At 42.0% G+C, this 19,293-nt stretch overlaps 1 protein-coding gene across 2 annotated transcripts in view; it reads left to right on the forward strand.

Annotated features, from left to right (window-relative positions):
- LOC116335810 (mitogen-activated protein kinase kinase kinase 11) overlaps positions 1 to 18,197 on the forward strand; it is a 53,441-nt gene extending 35,244 nt beyond the window's left edge. Inside the window, exons 7-11 of one of the 2 annotated variants that reach the window (XR_004200669.2) lie at positions 2,763 to 2,934; positions 3,025 to 3,137; positions 3,321 to 3,935; positions 8,637 to 9,477; positions 9,575 to 9,667. Coding sequence is in view for 1 of the 2 variants with exons in the window: in XM_039609307.1 (XP_039465241.1) it covers positions 2,763 to 2,934; positions 3,025 to 3,137; positions 3,321 to 3,935; positions 8,637 to 9,216; positions 9,575 to 9,773 (1,679 nt within the window). In the remaining variant the exon portion in view is untranslated. Of the gene's footprint in view, positions 1 to 2,762; positions 2,935 to 3,024; positions 3,138 to 3,320; positions 3,936 to 8,636; positions 9,478 to 9,574 lie in introns of both variants that reach the window. The other variant, XM_039609307.1, reaches the window with a different exon arrangement.
- The last annotated feature ends 1,096 nt before the right edge of the window (positions 18,198 to 19,293 follow it).

Consider the following 19,293-nt stretch of genomic DNA (forward strand, 5'->3'; position numbering starts at 1 on the left):
TGTAAAAGTGGTTAGTCAATCCAAAACATCTGCCAGCTTCATTTATTCATTAAGTAGCGGGCTGGTTTTCTTTACTTCCTAATGACTCTGCTTAATGGCAGTCACTAAGCCATGAGTGTGCCTGTCATTAAAATGTGTTTAGTGGATATTTATGCTTGCCCTCTCAGTAGCAAGCAGTGATTTATTGCAAGGGCCTCCCATACTGATTTGTCTAGAGAACTGCCAAATTGATTTGCATTAGTCCACAGAGCTAGATTCCACTGTGCCGTGTTTTTACTGAATTAGATATGTAGAAAATTAAACTGCCTCTTATTTTTATAGAGTTTTTGAACTCTGAGATAGTAATAGTTTGTGTTTTTAGCATCTCAGTAGGTTGGCTGTATCATGTGTGTTGGCAGCTTATGGATACTGCTGTCATCATTTATTTATTTATTTTTTTCTATCTGCAGGGGCAGGATTAGATTTGGTTCTATTAGTCCTTTTCCTTCTTCTAGTTCCAGTACCTGAGGTACAGCAGGCTAAATTTGGATTTTTAATTGATGATCTAAATGCTACAGAGCGTGGGAATTGCCGCCACGCTGCCGTTCGTGCAAAATCATAACATTGATAGACGTCAGGTTAATAAGGAGGAAAACACGCGAATGAATGCTGGGAAGAAAAACCAAAACACCGCAAGAAGTTACGATACGATATAGAGTGAAGCTAAACCAGGCAAACCCGTGTTATTAGAAGTTGTCGCTATTTTAAAGCAAACCAATGCTAAGATTTCCAATTATTCTGTTTGTAGTGAGCACCTGTTTATCAAACAAGTTAAGAATGAGTTAAGAATTATTTATTTAACCTTTATTTATATATATCCGTACTTGCTCTATCTTGTAGCTTCACTCAGCTGCACTGTGAATCTTAAAAAATAAGTCATTCAGGCTCAAAGTAGTTTTATTTCATTTATTATGGCACAATATTTTATTGCAGCACTTTGTGTTCTAGTGCAGCAGCAGGTGCAGGAGCTTATAGTCTTTGTTCTCCGATACCAGTCAGAGGAGCCACAATGACTTCTGTGTGTCTGAGGTGTAGTGATGGTACCCAGTCAGGATCGCACTGTCACATTTTACAAGCTGGTTTGCCTAAAACAAAAGCATAAAGATGACTGTGTTGGCTGTGTTGCAGCAGCCCTGTAGCCTGTAACCAGCTAACATTTGTTGTTACAATAGCATCCAGTCAGGATCACACTGACGCCTTTCAAAAGCTTTTTAAAATCCAAAAGCATTTAAAAATGTGCAACGTAGCAAAGGTTAAATATATTGTAATAATAAAACGTTTTCATCTTCCAGCATCTGCCTGAGGCATACGTCGTTGCCTCTGCGATCGCCATTCCCTGTGTTTTCCTCCCAAGCTGGAAAAAGGCAAAGAGCTTGTATTTCGGTCATATGTAGAGATGTGTCCTTTAATAAGGCAGCAGCTCACTATCCTGATGAGTTCCTGAAGTCTACAATTTTACTTTAAAACCTAAAACCACCTCTATTTCCATATATTCCGTTATCAACTCGGTGTCACAATGTCACCAACTTGTGTTGGTTTCAAGAAAAAAAAGAAATGTATCATTTACTTTTACATCTAGGCTCCGTAGACCTTTGGAAGCACTGCGGAAATGTGTGCAAGAACCATAAAAGGCTTGCCTGGAGAGATTTTTTTGTTTGTTAAATAAAAATATATCAGTGTGGAGGTATTTTTTTAATATGTTTAAAAAATATATTTCTTGTCCGAACAACAGTAGAAGCATTTCTCTTTATTTTTTTCTCTGTTTAATAGAAAGATTTGATCAGCGCAGGGCAGAGGAGAAAACCTGTGAGTTTTACAAAATGATGAGAAAATATATTCTATGAAAGCATGTTGATATTAATAGAGGCGCACTGAAAAAGGAAAAGAGAGTTCAGAGAGGAAAAGGCTGGGAATGGGAAGCCGCGGTGTGATCTTTATGAAATTGCAAAGCCAGCACTATCATCTGCCTCCTGTGCTTGCTTTGAAAACAGTGCTGGAGAGTGACGGGCAGTAAAGTGCATCAGCCAGGCCTCCGCCGCAGTACAGGCCAAAGGACATAATACAGCATGTCCAATCAGAGAGCATATTTACCTTTTCCCATTTCTGAAGCTGAAATGAAATTGCAGCGCAAAACACTGGGGATAAAACAGAACCACAACTTAATGGAATAAACTGACAGCTTCAAAGTTTTCACCTTGACATGTGCAGTATGTAACTGTGGTGCCCATTCCACTTATAGCTTTTCTGGCTTGTTGGGTGTTGACATGCTGAGAAGGATCCTCGAGGCCTTAGGAAGGGTGTGATGGGGTCCATATGTTGCGAGGTGTTGTGACAGTAGAGCCCAGGCTGGCTGAAAGTTCACGCGCTGTTCACACACTTTGTGTTAGCAGCACGAGCCCGCTGGTGTGCCGCCAGTGTCTGGCAGGTGCAGTGCCAGCTTTTATCAGAAGTTTGCGTTTGAGCTCACCCCCCAGATAACTATGGCTCCTTTTTTCACACTTTCTGCCCTGTGACTGTTCGGCTGTTATTGTGGTATAGGCTGTGGCCACATGATCTGTTTTAAAGTCCGCTGGAGCTTAAACTTTCATTCAAATTCAAGTTTTAGGAATTGTAGCTCTAAAATCACTGTGTTAGAGATTATTGTACTCACCCGATTAGAACACAACTAAGCTTGATAATAAACAAGCTCATACTGATTGTATACTCTCCTCTTATCTCTGCAGTTCCCAGTGACAACAGCAGAACGTTCGGTCTCAGCCCAGTCCGGCCCTCCCTGGATACCTCTACTCATAAACAAGTCAACGGAGACCTCAGGTTGAGCCCTCATTGGAGGCCACAGAGCCCCAAAAGTCCCAAAAGTCCTAAAGTCCTGCGCCTTAGTCCCCAGGAAAGCAGGTACGGCAGAATTGCCTTTTCCTTCTGTGTGTATGGATTTGATATGCTTAACCATCACCATGCTTAAGTTGAAATCTCTCCTGTTTTCAGCTTGTCGATGAGAGCTAAGCTCCTGGAGGCAGACAGCAATGAGAATGGAGACTCCAAGGATGACTTTGAGGAGTACCGACCCGTCACGCCAACCCCTACGCCTTCTCAGAATGGTATCCACTGCCCTTCACCACCAGCTTTACCACCTTATCTTCCACTTAGCCTCCTTTCTAATTCTCTCCGCCATGACTGTGAATTATGAATCGAAGCTAAATGAATTATAAATACATTGAGTGTTCCTCTTCTTCTATTTTGGGCTCTCCTTGTGTCTTTTTAAAACCTTTCTTTTTCTGCAGGCTCATCAGTGAAGGATAGCCCGTGGCTTCCTCTGTCTCAGGGAGACTCGGGCAGTGAGGAAGGAAGTTCTTCCCCAGCTAGCTCCCCAAGGCCTGAGAGGGGGCCTCTCGGTGGCCTGATTAACAGCACCCACCGAGCCCTGCTGGGCAGCGGCTCCCTGCTTGCCTCGATAGGACTTGGTCGCTGCCTGGATATTCCCCCAAGAGTGCCACCTCGAACTCACCCACCTTGCTTAGAGGGCCGCAGCCTCTCTGAACTTGAGATTTCTCATCCTAGGCCCCTCATTTCAGACCCTCCAGTAGTGGACGATCTCATCACCTTCTCCACCTCGGAGCCGCTCCCCAGACCCCTGTTGGATTTAGCGCTGCAATACCAAGAACTAAAGCCTTTACCCCTGACACCGCCTCCACCAAACCCTCGCGAGAGGAGCAGCCACCGGACGCCACACAGTCCGCAGAGTCCCAGCGGTGCCCCCATGCAGCACGACAGGACCAGCCCAGGGGAGTGGACCTCCACTTACAGTTCCAGTAACGGGGAGCTGAGCAGCGACTCCTGGGAACACAGAGCCGACAGGAGGAGGAGGTCCAGCCAAGGCCTGCACGCTTCTCAGCTAGGTTGGTCTGAGTTTGTTTTACACAGGCAACCCCACCAGAAAAAAACCCCCAAAAAAACTTTTTATTACTGTGAGAGAGAAAGTACAGAATGAACAAGCAAAAATTGGATTAAAGGAGACTTGCTATGTGCATTCTTGATTTGACTAGAGCTGTATGATTCACAGATCAATACAGTCTTTATGACACTTCATATATAATTATATTTATCGATGTTATTTATATTTATCTTGTTTCATACGCTGTCTTTTAGCTCCTCTCCCTTTAAGCCCCTCTTGCTTTTATCTGTTTTCTTCTGATTGGCTTGCCTTCAAAACAAAAGGCTTGAATAGCCGGTGGGAAAGGGACTGCTTTGCTTCAAAAATTGGCAAAGAACTGCGATGCTCTGTGTATTCTGACACCTTTCTATCTACAATGAACTTTTTCTGCAATCTGAGCTACAGTAGCTCATCTGTTGCATTGGACCACATCTGTATCAGTGAGCCTTGGCTGCCCCTGACAGAGTCTCTGGATCACCACTGTTCCTTCCTTGGACCACTTTTCATAGGTACTGACCACTGCAGATTGAGAACAGCCCACAAGAGCTGCAGTTTTGGAGATGCTCTGACTCAGTCGTCTAACCATTACAGTTTGGCGCTCGTCAGACTCGCTCAAATCCTTACCCTTGCATACTTTTCTGTCTCTGACACATCAACTTTGAGATCAGAATGTTCACTTGCTCTCTAACATATCCAACCCACTAACAGCTGCCATGATGAAGAGATAATCTGTGTTATTCACTTCACCTGTCAGTGGTCATAATGTTACACATATTCAGAAAATACAGAAAAGCATAATTGGTCTTTTTTAAGTTGCTTTTCAATAAGAAGAGATAACTTGGAAGAACTTAACGTTTATTGGGAGAGAGAAATTAATTATTTGGCGATTAGACTCCGATGACCCATCCTGGCAGAACGGAATCCCGCGAATGATTTAGGACCGGACCCCCGGAGTCTAGACACTGATGGTGGTCAAGATGCAGTGTTGGGGAGTAACGGAATACATGTACCGCCGTTACGTATTCAGAATACAAAATATGAGTAACTGTATTCCGTTACAGTTACCGTTTAAAAAGGTGGTATTCAGAATACAGTTACTTTGTTGAAATAAATGGAATACACAGCGGTACTTCCCTGTTTCATATTGTCGCGGGTCAGGACTGTTTGGGTTTGTTTGACAGCTACGTTCTGTTGTTCCAGGCGGCAGCGTTACGGTTGCCATGGTTACAGGGTGACGCTCTCTCTGCGTGTTTCCTGGGTGAGAGAGCGCTTTTTGTTGTTGTTGTTGTGCTAAGCTAAAAGGCAGAATGCTACAGGCATGGCCCTAAAGCATGTAGCCTGATGGGCAGTGTAGTCCGTGCTGCAGGGAGAATGGACTACCATACCCGTTATGTGTCTGTGAGCGAGGGAGGGAGAGAAAGGAAAAGTCCGAGCTGTCACGGAGCAAAAACGGGAGCTGGAAGCATGTAAATATAATAATAACCACAGCAGCCAAGAAGAGTGCCTGACGAGCCCAGCTGTAAGTAAGCTATTAAGACTCAACTGTACACTGTGTTCGTGTTTTCCTCCGGAAAAAATAAGTTCCGTTGGAGAAGCCTTTCAACGCCTCTCTCTGTCTCCCGCCTCCCTACCCGCAAGCAAAGTTGACCCAGACAACAAAGTAAAGCTATTTTTCGGCTACCAGCCCGACACGAACCCGACATATTAGCCAGAGGTCTCTTTACTACGTTTCGGAGCCGCGGACCTTCAGTAACAGTAATAAATCACAGCAATAGGACATTCATGTAGTTGTAAACAGCATGATAATATATTAAGTATTCCAAAGTATTCAGAATACGTTACTCTCATTGAGTAACGTAACGGAATACGTTACAGAATACATTTTGGGGCATGTATTCAGTATTCTGTAGTGGAATACATTTTAAAAGTAACCTTCCCAACACTGTCAAGATGAAGACTGAGGCTTAAGACTGAGCTCTGGCCGAGGTTTCTGAGGTGAAGATGGGGAGGAGACAGTCTGAAAGGGAGGATGACCAAGAGCACAGATTTAAACCAGGCTGATTGGTTCAAAGAAGGCGGGCGAGAAGATGATTGGACTAGAGTAATGATGTCAGTAATCAGATTGACAGTGTGGGAAAATGTTAGACATGTAAACAGAAAAGTAACCAAACACATTATGTGATTACTTCCATATTGACCTTAGGTTAAAGCTTCATTATGGGTTATGTAGGAAGCAAATTGCATCTTGTACATATTTTTGCTTGATAAAAGTGCAGTTTTTAAAGCAGTGTCTTCTCCAGATAGGTAAAACAATTTGTTTGTTGTTTTAATTTAGCTGTATAATTCATCTGCATTCCCTCCAAAGCACAGTGTGTCTGCAGGACACCCTGCAATTCTGATCCAGCCTTTGCCTTGAATAATGTACCGCCTCAGCATTACAATGTTCCCTCACAGTTCCTCAGAATTATTGTGCCTTTTTTATTTTTTCTTTAGCAAGATCTTTCTGGCACAACAGAGGCTTCAGTGCTGTATGAGCTTTTTCATTTACATCAAAGCTTTTTCTTATGCCTATTTGCATATCTCAGGTAACAGCTGGCCCTTCATCCTTCACTGCTAATACTTGCTAAGCAAAGCTACCGTCCAGTCCTCTCTTGTTGCCCACCCCTTTCCAAGACAGACAGTTTTCTTTAGATGAATGGGAAACATGAGGCATCACAGCTGAGGTCGCAGCACATTCAAAATTCCCACTAATCTATTCTTGACCTCACTGGCTCGGGTAGATTGGGGATTTGGCTGAAGTTCAGCATCGCTTCTCAGGCTTGGCCAGTAGTGCCGGTAGTTAGCATTAGTATCCTTCTCAAAATTATGAAATGTGTCATGATTTGTGTATAAATTAAATTCTTTGTGTTTAATCAGCATTTTAATTTTACAGTACAGTCACGTTTTGTTTTTGTTTTACTCCTCCAAAGGCTAATATGCATTAGAAACACATTGGCACACTTCAGATCTGTAATGACGGAGGCATGAGCATTGGTTGTTCTGTGAGCGAGTGGGCTTCAGGAAGGCTTTAAGATTGCCCCTGGGTAACATTTCACACTCTATATATGGTCCGATTGAGTCACGAAGCCTTGGATTCTCCACAGAGAGGTTTTTTTCCCCAGCTCTACCCGCAGGTACTGAGCGGACGAGCCTCGCTTGTTCCGCTGCTAACAGCCATGATCTCCCAAAACATGTGCGCCCGTTATATCCGGCTAAAAAGCCACACATAATTAAACAGCGAGTGTTTTAGCTAAACATCTTATTATGTTTATTGGCTGTAATGACTCAGGCTCAGATGCATAGACACATTGCCACAAGGTTATTGGCGGAGAATGTGCATATGAAAGAGACAAATTCAGAGGATTCCTTCCTCTGCTTTTTTTCTTTACTTTTTTTCCTGCTCTCATGTGACTCTTGATTGCTCTTTTCTTGTCAGCTGAATAGCTTAGCAGCCTTGGAGAGTTGCTGTTGATGTAAATAATGCCATTTGGCAGACACATCACATTTGGAACTAGCAAATGTTCATTCAGACTGATTTATACTGAGTTTAATGTTCCTGTCGGTGCTAATTTACACTCTCTGCTTGCCACTGTTGCTGCTTTGTCAAAGAGCTACATTGTGCTATGTTATACTTAATTTAAACTAATTGCATCAGCATTCTGTGCTGGTAATTGTTCCATTTCTTCTTGGAACAATAATGTACCGATTTCATATTACTGTTTGGATCACTTTCATCACACACTGTTTGGCAGAGTTTGGTTGGAGAGGAGTGTTTGAGAGCGCACTGGGGCAGTTCTGCAGTACTCTGAGAGTCATTTGCAGATTAACAATTAAACTTTTCTACCAAGACAGTTAAAGACAAAACGATGAAGATGTTTAATATGTTGAAGGCCTTTTCTCATATTGTGTATTTGTGAAAAGGTTAAGTCATCGAGGAGAATACAGCTCGGCATGAGGAAATGGCAACTTCCTCAATTCAATAATGCTCATGATGTAAGCAGGGTCATCTTAAGTTAGGGCCTGTGTCCAACAGGGTCCAAAAGGGGTTTTTTTGCCATCTCTTCTGAAAAATCAGAGTTTTCAGAGAGATTTGGAGTGCAACATGATTTTTTTCAGTTGGGACACTGGTTGCTACGATACTCAGTATCCACAGAGGTAATGTCAAAATCCTTCTTGAAGTGGGTCTTGCTACTGATTGTTTCTTAACTGGTAGACCTACGGTGAACAAAATGTTCCTCCAAGCATTAACTTCTGCTCACTTGTTGTTCAGCACTTGTACAAACAGTGAAGGAAGTGTCTTGTTGGTTGGGGTCCACTGGGACAGTAATGAGCACAGTGTTGTACTGACTGTTGACTGTTTATGAACTCTGAATGACTTGAAAAAATGTCAGGCTCTCAGCGAGGAATCATCGCCCAGCAGCTTGCTGTGCACTTGGAATTTTTAGCACCTTGTCAAAATGTTGTACTCCAGTTGCAAACAGTTGAAATTGCACACCCCACCACATTACATTCACCTTACATATACTTGACAAAAAACAGTGTTTTAAAATGTTTCCAGTGTTTTTCGGACAAATACTGTGTTTTAGTGCCTCATTAATGTTTTTCTTTCTTTTTATGTGCTTTTCAGTTTTAGACCTGCCCTTGTGCCAAGACACACAGGACTTTGATGACAAGCCTCTCCACCCCAACCCTGCGCTCTGGAGCCCCAAAACACGCCGCCTGGAGGTCAGCGTCATTCCTCGGCCCCGCCCGTCTCCCATCCGCCCCCGCATCGACCCTTGGAGCTTTATCTCAGCAGGTGGTGGAAACTCAGGTGGTGGGCGCAGCACACACCGCTCAGAAAGCAACTTGCTGAGCTATCAGCCGTCACCCACCAACCCCTTCACCAACTGTGACCCTTTCCCCTCTCCTGACTGCGACCCCTTTGCCCTCAAGGCTGATCCTTCAAGTGGTTCGGATGGTGCCTCGCCCTTTGACCCCTTCTCAGCTCCCTTTCCCACATCTCGTTCTGCCCCATGTTCTGCCAACGGCTCTCCCACGCTGCCCTCGTTCCGTATAGCACCCATTAACTCAGCTGACTCGGCCCTTATTGACTTTGGCTGCGGGGCCTGCAGCAAGCCTCTGGATGGCACCAAAGAGAGGGCTCACCCCCGCAGGATACTGGGGCTCAAGCCCTTCAAGTCCCCGACGCAACTCAAAGACGACAGGTTCTGAATCCAGCCTTGCCCCAACAAGGGGCTTATTCTCATTGATAGATGTTATGAGCCTGGGTTTGATCGCAGGTCCAGGACCGTTTCCACTACTATGTCCTACTTCGGAACAAGGATTCGGAATGTTATAAAAAAACCAAACATGCACACTCATGACTCAACCTACCAAGGGAGATTTTCCCCTATGGGAGCACCAATCATCACAGGTCTTATTTATACACCAGCCTGCTGCTTTGGAAACCAGAAAGCCAGTGAAAGGTGGTACAATGAATTGTGGGATAGCTGCCTGTGAACCAATAGCTGGTGCCCATTTCATTCTCTCTCTTTTTTCCTCTGTTTCTCTATCCCTTTGAAGGAGCAGGATACAGATCACTAGTCCCATCTTCAGATTCTATCAGACTGCTCATATCAACTGCTTTCATCTCCCCTTACCTTTGAAGCATTGGGACAATGCAGAGGTGGATAAGGCGACTTGCACAGCTTCATCTGCCTCTACCTCTCTGCAGACTGAAAGCCTTCAGGACAATGGAAAATTGGAGTGCCTTATTTCGTGAAGTGTTTTTAATATATATCTTTTCAAGGCTCTTTGAATGGTTAATCTGGTGCGTAGGGAAGATGCTACGAATCTGGCTTAAATTTGCAAATCATCTTAGCATTGCAGTGTAAGAAAAATATCGTCTGCATGTATGTCTAGACTCATTGTTCAAGGAAAGCTTACCGTTTCTTTTTAAACTGCGTCTGCCTGTTGCATTATGGGAGAAAGCACTCTGAGTGGATACTCTAGGCTGCTCGAGAAATCCGAGATGAAACCATGACCCAGGCATTCCACTTGGAAGCAGATAACATTCCAGTCACATTCTCTGGGAAATGCCAGGAATTGGACAGATTCATTCAGGCTGGCAGGCGACACAGCACAGGAAACAAGACAGGGGTGCCCTCCGCATTCCCTTCATATGCCAAAGAATGCCACTGTGACTGTGTAAGTCCTGGGACGAAGGCTGTTTGCAAATGCATTGTTTTTACCTCCTTAAAGTGCCAGAACAGAACAACACAGAGCAAACTGACACAATCACACAGAGTATTTGAACATATGGTTCTCAGATTTTGTTAGAAATACTGTCTAATCACCACCACCTATAAGAGGTTCAACAAAGTACTTTAAAAGTGTTTTAAAGTACTTTACAAAAAAAAGTCTGCTTAATTTGTAGGCGTTATCAGTCTCACAACCCAGAACTCTGAGTTTCTTGATGTACCAAATTTTAATGTCTGAGTAAATATGAGCCAGATGCTTCATTTTTCCCCCTCCCTAGAGAGTTACATGAAACCATTCTTATTATCATTCATTCGCAAAGCAGATTGCTTAACATGGAACAATATAAAAAAGTTAGTCCAAGGAAAACATTCCAGAGATCTGTGAAGGCCATACAAAAGCATTTTCTGTTTTATTCCTCTGCAGTGACTTCTGGTCACTTAGTGGTGACCAGAAGTCACCAGCTGATGACTTAAGAAGTCACTGCTCATATCCAAGAAAATGTTACCCACAAAAGCACCTATAAAAATCACAACTTGGTGCTTTTCCAGTCAAATTTCATGCTGATTGAGACTTAAAGTTCTACATGGACTTGTTACCTTTGACGGGAGCAATTTTGTTTTTGCTTAGTTTACCTGGCTTCATGGATTCTATACTGAAATGAAAGTGCTACTGATGTTCTCATCTAACTCTCCAGAATGTCTGCTAAAGTTTCTTGATCGGCAATGTCCAATATTATCTGCCTCACCATGTTATTAGGCGTTGTGAGAACAGCAGCGTCCCTCCAATTTAATGGTTTTTGTTTTGGTAAAAAAAAAAAAAATAGGAATACAGGGAGAACCTCACTGTACAGATGTGGCAATATCATGTTTTTAGCCTCAGCACACCAGAATGCACTACAGCATCTTCTCATGGTTCATTATCATTACTGATCATTCTACACCTATCAGCCACAACATTAAAGCCTCAGAGCGGGAAAGTGAATAAGACTGACCATATTGTTAAATGCCATTTTCTGCTGGAAAATGTGTGGATTATTTTTTGACACGTATCACCTGCCTTAGCATTGTTTCAGACCAAGAACCCCCTTTTCAAAAAGCCTAAGGCACTTATTTGGTCTCCAAACTCAGATCAAAACCTGCATTAGCAGAATGGACCGCAACAATCCTGAACAACCCCAAACAAGCCCCAAACGGTCCACTGCTAACTTCCCAGTGCATGCAAACGTGCATGATTCTGCATGCACTCTTGAAAGCAATCGAAAGCACTACCCAGTATTAGTGGTTTTAATGTTGTGGTATATAAGTGTATATGCTAAATGTAACATGTTCACACTTTCTCAGGGATTAGTTTATTTTCTAAAATCATCCTGAGGAATGTAGTGGAGTGAGACAAGTTGTGGGAAAATTGCAGCAACAAAATAACTCCAGACTGCCAATGCACAACAGCTTTTGAGGGTGTGTTTTTGTTTTTTTTGTTTTTTTTAAATTGACAGTCAGCTCAGGCACTGGTTAAACATAACTTAACCAGTGCAGGTGAAGCACCTGAGAGACCCACCTACTCGTAGCACAAACTCTGAGCCTGTTAACGATGGCTTTACTCTAACATTTCAAGTACAAATGCTGATTCGCTTCATCGCTGTCACCGTGTCATTGGAGGACAATAACAGCTTTGTTCTGTCGAAGAGTGAAAACCTTGTCTCCAAAGGGAAAAGCTTTGTGATTAGCCTAATAATCCCACTGACGTACAGAGGAAGCCGATAGTTATAATTAGCCTCTCGATAAGAGCAGGGAGCATAACAAAGCGCTGAGATATTTGGTTAATTAATTTGCCCTGATATTAGAAAAATGCCCCGCATATCGAGTTGCGCCCCGCTCCGGCTTATGTGTAGATTTAAGCTGCGCCCTATCACATGCATAAAGTTTCAAAGACAGGTTGAGCCGCCTTTTCTGTCTTCCATTTCTTTGTCTCCCTGTTGCCACTGGCTACAGCTGCTGACCAGACTTCATCTTTACTGTCAAAGCTCAATTTTTTCTTTTTTCTTTTTTCTTTGCATCTTAACCCCTGAGGTGATTTGGGAGATAGTTCTGCTCCTTTCATTTTGTTCTGCCTTCACTCCTTTCGTATCTGAAAAGTTTTTCTTGCGGGCAGTTTTGTCCTGACAGCGCAGAGCATTCAGTTCGGTCACAGCCAGGTTTTCTATGCGGCTAGAAGAGATGGCATTTGTTCTAGGACAGAGTCCATTTGCAGGAGAGTGCTCATTTTACCAAGGCATTATGGTTTGAAATTGAAAGGTGTATTGTCTTCTTCTTTGGCCCAATTATGTGTACGTGTGTCCTCTACTGGGCATACCAGCTATAGTCAGCTTGTAAAGATCTCATTTTTAATTCTTCGAAGGACCTAGCTGCTACACGTGTGGGTGTCTTGTCCAATTACATCTGATGGCAGAAGTTTTAGATTGAGTGAACAGCCTGGTGTCACAGAGAGGGGTGAGATGTGGCAAAATGCATAAGTGCACTTTTTTAACTTTTCTGCGATTTGAAATTAGATGGAGGTAGTTGTATCAGGAATTTTAAAAAAGAAAAAAGGTAAATAAGACCTAGTTCAGAACGCTGCCTACTGTCATGCCTCCGCACATCTGGCAACTGCTGCGGAAAGTGGGCGTGAATGTCAAATTGTCTGATTAGGAAATAAAAAGAAAATAGTTGTACAAACCCCTTGGATTATGAATCGGTTAAGGAGGATACGAGTGCTGTTAGACAAGGTGACAAGGCTTCTTTTAAATCCTTGAGCCTGATTTTAACGAGGCTGCAGTTTTTCATGTAAATGACTGTGTAGTTGGTATGTACCTGGAGGGTTACAAAGTTCCACTGCAATGAACACTCAAGTAAAAGCGATTACATACAGGCCACCACCATTCCAAATCTGACAGGTTTACCCAAGCAGTGTTTGAAATCTTGCTTGTCTGAAGCTTGATATCAACCTGTGCTCCAATTGAACAACTCACCTGCCATCACCTGGACATGGACATGAGTATAGAAAATAGTTTATCCTTCGGCAGCGTTCCCCACCTTTCTCCGCTCTCTTGTCCTCCCCACCGACATTTTAAAGACATGACAAGCGACGAGTTATTGCCTTGTCTGTTCACGTCAACACGCAAAGTCACGACAGCTATCTTCTGATAGTCATTACACTTGGGTAGCTGTTATTGTCAACATATGCTCTGTGAGCCCCCACACTATAAAAAAAAAAAAAAAAGAAAAAGGTGAAGGAAATCGAGATGATTGAAACGTCTGGCAGGTTATTTCTGTCATAAATTGTCCGTGTGTGAAGTATCCACTTCAACCTGCCAGTCATGTCATGTCTGCATGTTCTCTTGGAGCCAGACTTTAATTTTCTCTCAGCCCCGATGATGACAAGAACAATTTGGCCTTCTCCATCAAGTGTGTGTGTGTACAGTGACATAAAATATTATTTTCAATAACTGCAGTCACTGTGCTTTACACAAATGATCACATTATTACCTGGGACACAATGTTTTTACTCCTGCTCGTAATTTCTCGAGGTGGTTAGAAGCCTTTCTGGCAATGAATTATTTAGGCTGCGTATGGAATACTTATACGCAGACAAAATACTCCTACTTCAGTTTGTAATGTGTAATCTGATAGATGTACAGTCAGCTCGCTGAGGGGATAAAAGGGACACATTTTAGGAAGCCTTTTGTGGACAAAGACATCCGATTCTCGGTTTTGGCTGTCAGATTTAGAAACCAGAGCTGCCATTTATCTGCTGGAGCTGACAGCCAGCACTTCAATACTAAAGTCTTGATGAGTTGATTGTGATGCTCTGCGCTTTCAGGCATCGCCCCATCCGTCATTGCAAATCACTGCCCCGAGTACAAACTGACAGGGAGAAAGGAACTGAAATCTCTAAAGGCGAGCCCTATATCTGGCCACCAGTGAGCTGCTTTGAGCCACTCGGTGGCAGGGAGCAGACGAGATTCTGTGATCTTCATTCAGAGGTCAAGCTCAGACCATTACCCCTAATCATTGAATGGCAACTGGTTATTACATGAATGAAATCTAATGAGATGGCAGCATGGAGAACCCCTAAGGCCCTGACCCTCATCAAGCCAAGAGGCCACTTGTGAGTGGTGGTATTGTTTTAAAATTTTAAAGGTGAAAAATCAGAGCCATTATCCAGATTAAAAAAAGAAAACAAAACCCTTTGTGAAAGAGGAACAGTAGAATGTGCTGTGTAATGTTTGTTCAGGTTACACTTACACTCACAGGTTTAATTTGGCTGCTTTGTGAGCAGCAGATGTGTTTACATGCATACTTATTATCTGATTTACCTTGATTAAACCATTGATTCGGCTGTAGCAGTAATCATGCAAAGACTTCCATGGGACTAATGCTATTCAGGGAGACCAAGACACCTGTAATAGCTTTATAAATAATTGTGCCAGGTGCTTATGAACCTACTATATTTGTCATCTTTAAGGCGAAATTAGGAAACTAGAAAATCCCTAAATTGGTTATGGTCAAATATATTGTGCAAGAGGTTATAAAGTAAAAAAGTAAAGCCACAAAAAAGCACTTGATAAAATGATCTGGCAAAACTAAAGATATAGCAGAAATCATAACTAAATGACAGAAGTGATTAAACTCAAGTTTGAAAAGAAATAAAAGTGCTTTTTTGTGTTTGTTGTCACACTCCTGCTCAGCTGGGAAAAAACAAAAAGCTGCCAACAAAGCAAAAACATCATTTATCTGGTGAAATTATTCATTTCTGAATTTAAATTATTTGACTTTTTAATTTTCAATAGTTTTATCTTCATGTTCAGTCTTCATTTTGATAAGACTGAGCCTAGCTAGGTGGAACCTGATAACACAGATGGTTAAACAAACTAAATAGCAGCCTATTTAGCCGTCAATAGCTACATAGCTAATGCTAACCTTTAGCATGAAAGCAAATCCCCCAAGCAGTCTAGAATAAACTCTCTTTTTTGGTCACTCTTTAGGACATATTAGCTGATATTGTCTTTACTTGTGTTCCTCCTTTCTGTCTTTTTATACCTAGTGTGTGACAGTGACAGCATAGTGCCGGCTAATGGTGGGGAAACGCAGAGTGTTATTAATGCACTTTGTTCTAGTTAAAGTAAGAAAGCTAAATGGGGAATATGGGAGCTTTGTTTTGTTTTTGTTTTTTCTGGCATGAAAAAGAAACTCATTTAACAGTCTGAATGCTTGAATTGAAATGATTACTTACAGTGGCAGAGAACACTGTTCGACTTGAAGAAAGTCAGGAAGTCCAGTGAAGAATTGACTGTTTCTTAAATTGCTGCAGCTCCAGTTAAAGCATGTTTTCTCTCCTTCATGGTTACCAGGCAAATTGGAGAATGGTTCAATAAGGCTAGATGGAAAAAACTAAGGCTGAACGTGTGTTGTATTTGCTTTATTGATGAAATTTTACCTTGGCAGGTCAGTGGAGCACATTCTGAAACGACAAAATAGATGGCCTGCCATTTCAGTGGCTTTCACTCCATTTACCTTTGCTGCTTTTGCTTGTTTGTGTTCAATTAAGTGGATGTTACAAATATACCCGGTTTTCACCCTTGTTTAGTTGTCCCCCAGCTAGCTGTCAGTGACAGACACGCATTATTGCTCGATCTGGCTCGTATTAAACCGAAACACCTGCCCGGGCCTTTGTTCGGCCTTAATAGGCCGAGACAGAATGATCAAATATGACCTTTCATCGACTGTACTGGTATGGCACATCCCAATAGGGATGGGGACAAAAGCTGTGTCTGTGACAGGCGCCGCCAGGTGTGTAAGCTAACGCTCAGGCTCTGAAACTGTGAATATTATTCCTAATTCTTTTTAGCCTGTGCATCCAAGGTCACCATCTGCTGTCCCTTTTTCAGTAACAACAAAAAGCCAGTGAATAGAAGAAATGAAAGAAAGACCAGTTCACGTTCAAGACCTCAGTGATGGCTCCTGGAGAAAGCTGCTCCTCAGTGCAGAAAATAAACACAGACTTTAACTATGAGGTTATAAAGTCCAAGGCCCACATACTCATGCCTTCCCTCCACTCGACCGCATACAACAGCCCTGCGGTTGTGATTATTGTTCTGTCTTGCTATTGACACACAATTACCTCGTGATCTTCCTCAGACAGGAGCCGCGCAACCTGTAAATTATGTTTCTGTGCTGCATGTGAGTTGGTTAAGTAAACAGCCCCTCCTAAATATAGAAAGTGTGAATTGATTTATGGCCTTCTCTGTAACATTTGCTGATATTTTTGGGATCTTTCTCAGTCATATGATCATTTACTGTTTATCTGGATTCATGGGGTAGTCCTACAGGCATAATCAGAGACTAATTTTTCTTAGTTTTATACACATGCATTATGTATATTACATTTAGACTACAAAATTGACATTTCATTCATTTTAAGATGTAAAAACAAACCTATTTGAAATGAAGTCAACTGTTGTGTTAGCTGTAGCCCCAAATCTTAGATGTCACCTTTTCCCCATAATGCATTGATTAAGGACAGCTAAGCATAAATCATTTTAAGATGAACAGTAGCGTGAATGTTAACGGTGAGCTAGCTAGCACTAGCTATTGGTGATATCAACTGATGGGTCGAGTCTGTTCCAATGAACTGATTATGCTCATGGATGTTTGCAGCTTTAGCAGAGCACTGACACATTTAGTGTCAAAGACGTCTTCATTTTTAAATAAATCAATATTAACGGATATATAGGTGACTAAACTGGCGGGGCTTAACCTGATTAACGTCTCCTTAGACAGATATAAGACGGTAAAGTATTTTACTGAGGCTCGAGGGTATTTAACAGTAGGTGGTCTCTTTCAGGTGCTCATGGTTGGGCTTAAATGGCTGAACTCTAAACGATCCAGAGAGGCAATTTGAAACGGTTTGGATGGTACAAATCCCCATGACTCAGTGGTCAAATCTCTCCCACTCAAAGCTTCACAGTACTGTGAAAAAGACTTTGCATTCTGACAGCTTCCTGCCAGCCAGCTGAAGACATTGACAAAATTTATATATATATATCTAGGGGTTAATGTGGATATTTATAAATGGCCATCTTTTTACACACTGGATTAAAACTATTTCTCTCTCAAGATGGTCATGGACACAGTCCACGTTAGGATGATGGATTGATTGCTTCATATGAACAAAGCATTTTCTAGGTTTTCACTGGAGTATTTAAGATGTATGGGTGCTTCACATGAGACAGATCAATGTCACGTTCCAGTTCACCAAGTTGGCCAAATCTGCACAAAACTGATTTTTCTGCAAGCCCTAGTACTTTGTCTGTGTTACTGAAAAGCCTGAGAAATGTGCCTGTTAGAGCTCGATTTCCATTTCCTTATGTACATTGCAGCAAAATCTTACACTTAAATTGCAGCCGAATGTCCCCTTGGGGCACCCATACTGAATTTTTATGTGCATAAAACTGCTAGATGGAGAGGAAGTGTTTGTAAGTACCTTAAGGTAGCAGACAAGCTCAACCACCTCTCTGCTTTTGTATCTATTTGCTATTTTTGTAATTGTTCCAGATTCATTTCCATGTCTATTGTGTGTTTTATTACAACCTAGGCGATGTGATAACACAACTGTTGCATTGCCCTGGCAGTCATTTTTACATCTCTCTCAAAACTGTCTGTGCTCCTGCGAGTTAGAGGTTTTGCAGTCCTTGGGCTTTGAAAATTCATTCTTGTTGCATTTTTGTGAAATCTCGCACTGGGCTGGGCCTAATCAACTGTTTTTATTGTGCACAAGAGGATTATTTCTGTATACAGTTATGTGAAAATGTTTTTATTTCTCTTGACTATTAAAATGGGTTTTAACCTGTGGAGAAAAACAAAGGAAAAAAAGCTCAAAAAGACATAAGACCAAATAAAATGTAACACTCCTGATGTGTTTGTGGTGTTTTTCATGTCAAAGGACAGAGAAAGAAATGCAGAACTTAATGACACAGAGAAAAACATCATGATTGTTGTTCAGACATCCAGGTGAAATCGTGGACGATGTTTGGACTTGAGTGATTTTTCTTGTGCAATTATATTTGGTGTTCTTTCACTTCACTGCCTAGATGCCAGTTAGGAGTGTATGAACCTTTCTTTCCTATAGCTCTGTGTGAACAAAGAAAAAGAACCGTAAAAACCTGGTGACAGGAGCGCACACTTATTATCTTAAATTATCAGTAATGGTCTGTGTTGGCCACCAGATCTGTAGTGTCACATTTAAATCACGTGGTTAGCCAGAAGGACAAAGTTCAGGCCAGAGACAGAAAATACATCGGATACCAAAATAATTTTCTAGTGATTCTTTCCTTCTTTCCTTCGTTTGTGTCTACAAACAACAGACAACTTGGCAAAAAAAAAAAAAAAATTAAATTGTATATTTCGGCTTTTTAGAAAAAGATTACTAGTAACCTCTCACCAAAACACATAAATTGTTACCATTTTTGTTGAATCTAAAAAGAAATGCAACAAAGATCTACAAAGGTAACAGTCTGACAGGCATAAAACTGTATTTTTGCACCATCAAGTCGAGGGCCTAAAAAGAAGTTAAAGGCTTAAAACCTCCAGCAGATGATTGCTATCGGAAAGCCAAGTCTTTAGGAAATGGGGGGGGGGGGAATCCAGAAAAGATGTGACACAGGACCTCAGAGATGGATCCGATTATCCATCCACTGTTTGCCAAAATTTCATCCAAAATGGTCTCAGTAGAAAGGCGACTGTCAAGAAGCTATTCTTGAGGAATGGCTAAGATATCCCAAATGACTCAGCAACTGCAATGAAAATCACTGGCAACAGATATTATGGAGTGATTAACTGTCAATATGGACAAAGGAAGTACAACAGCAAGTGTCTGCAGCCATCTGCAAAACATATCAGAGGCTCTGCTATGGTTTGGGGGTTGCATTTTTCAGCTATGGGGAAAAATGTCGGTGATCTTGCAGAAAATTCTGGAATTATGAATGCAGGAAAGTGCAGTAAGAATTC

This window comes from Oreochromis aureus, linkage group 3, assembly GCF_013358895.1.
Source record: "Oreochromis aureus strain Israel breed Guangdong linkage group 3, ZZ_aureus, whole genome shotgun sequence".
Classification (NCBI taxonomy): domain Eukaryota; kingdom Metazoa; phylum Chordata; class Actinopteri; order Cichliformes; family Cichlidae; genus Oreochromis; species Oreochromis aureus.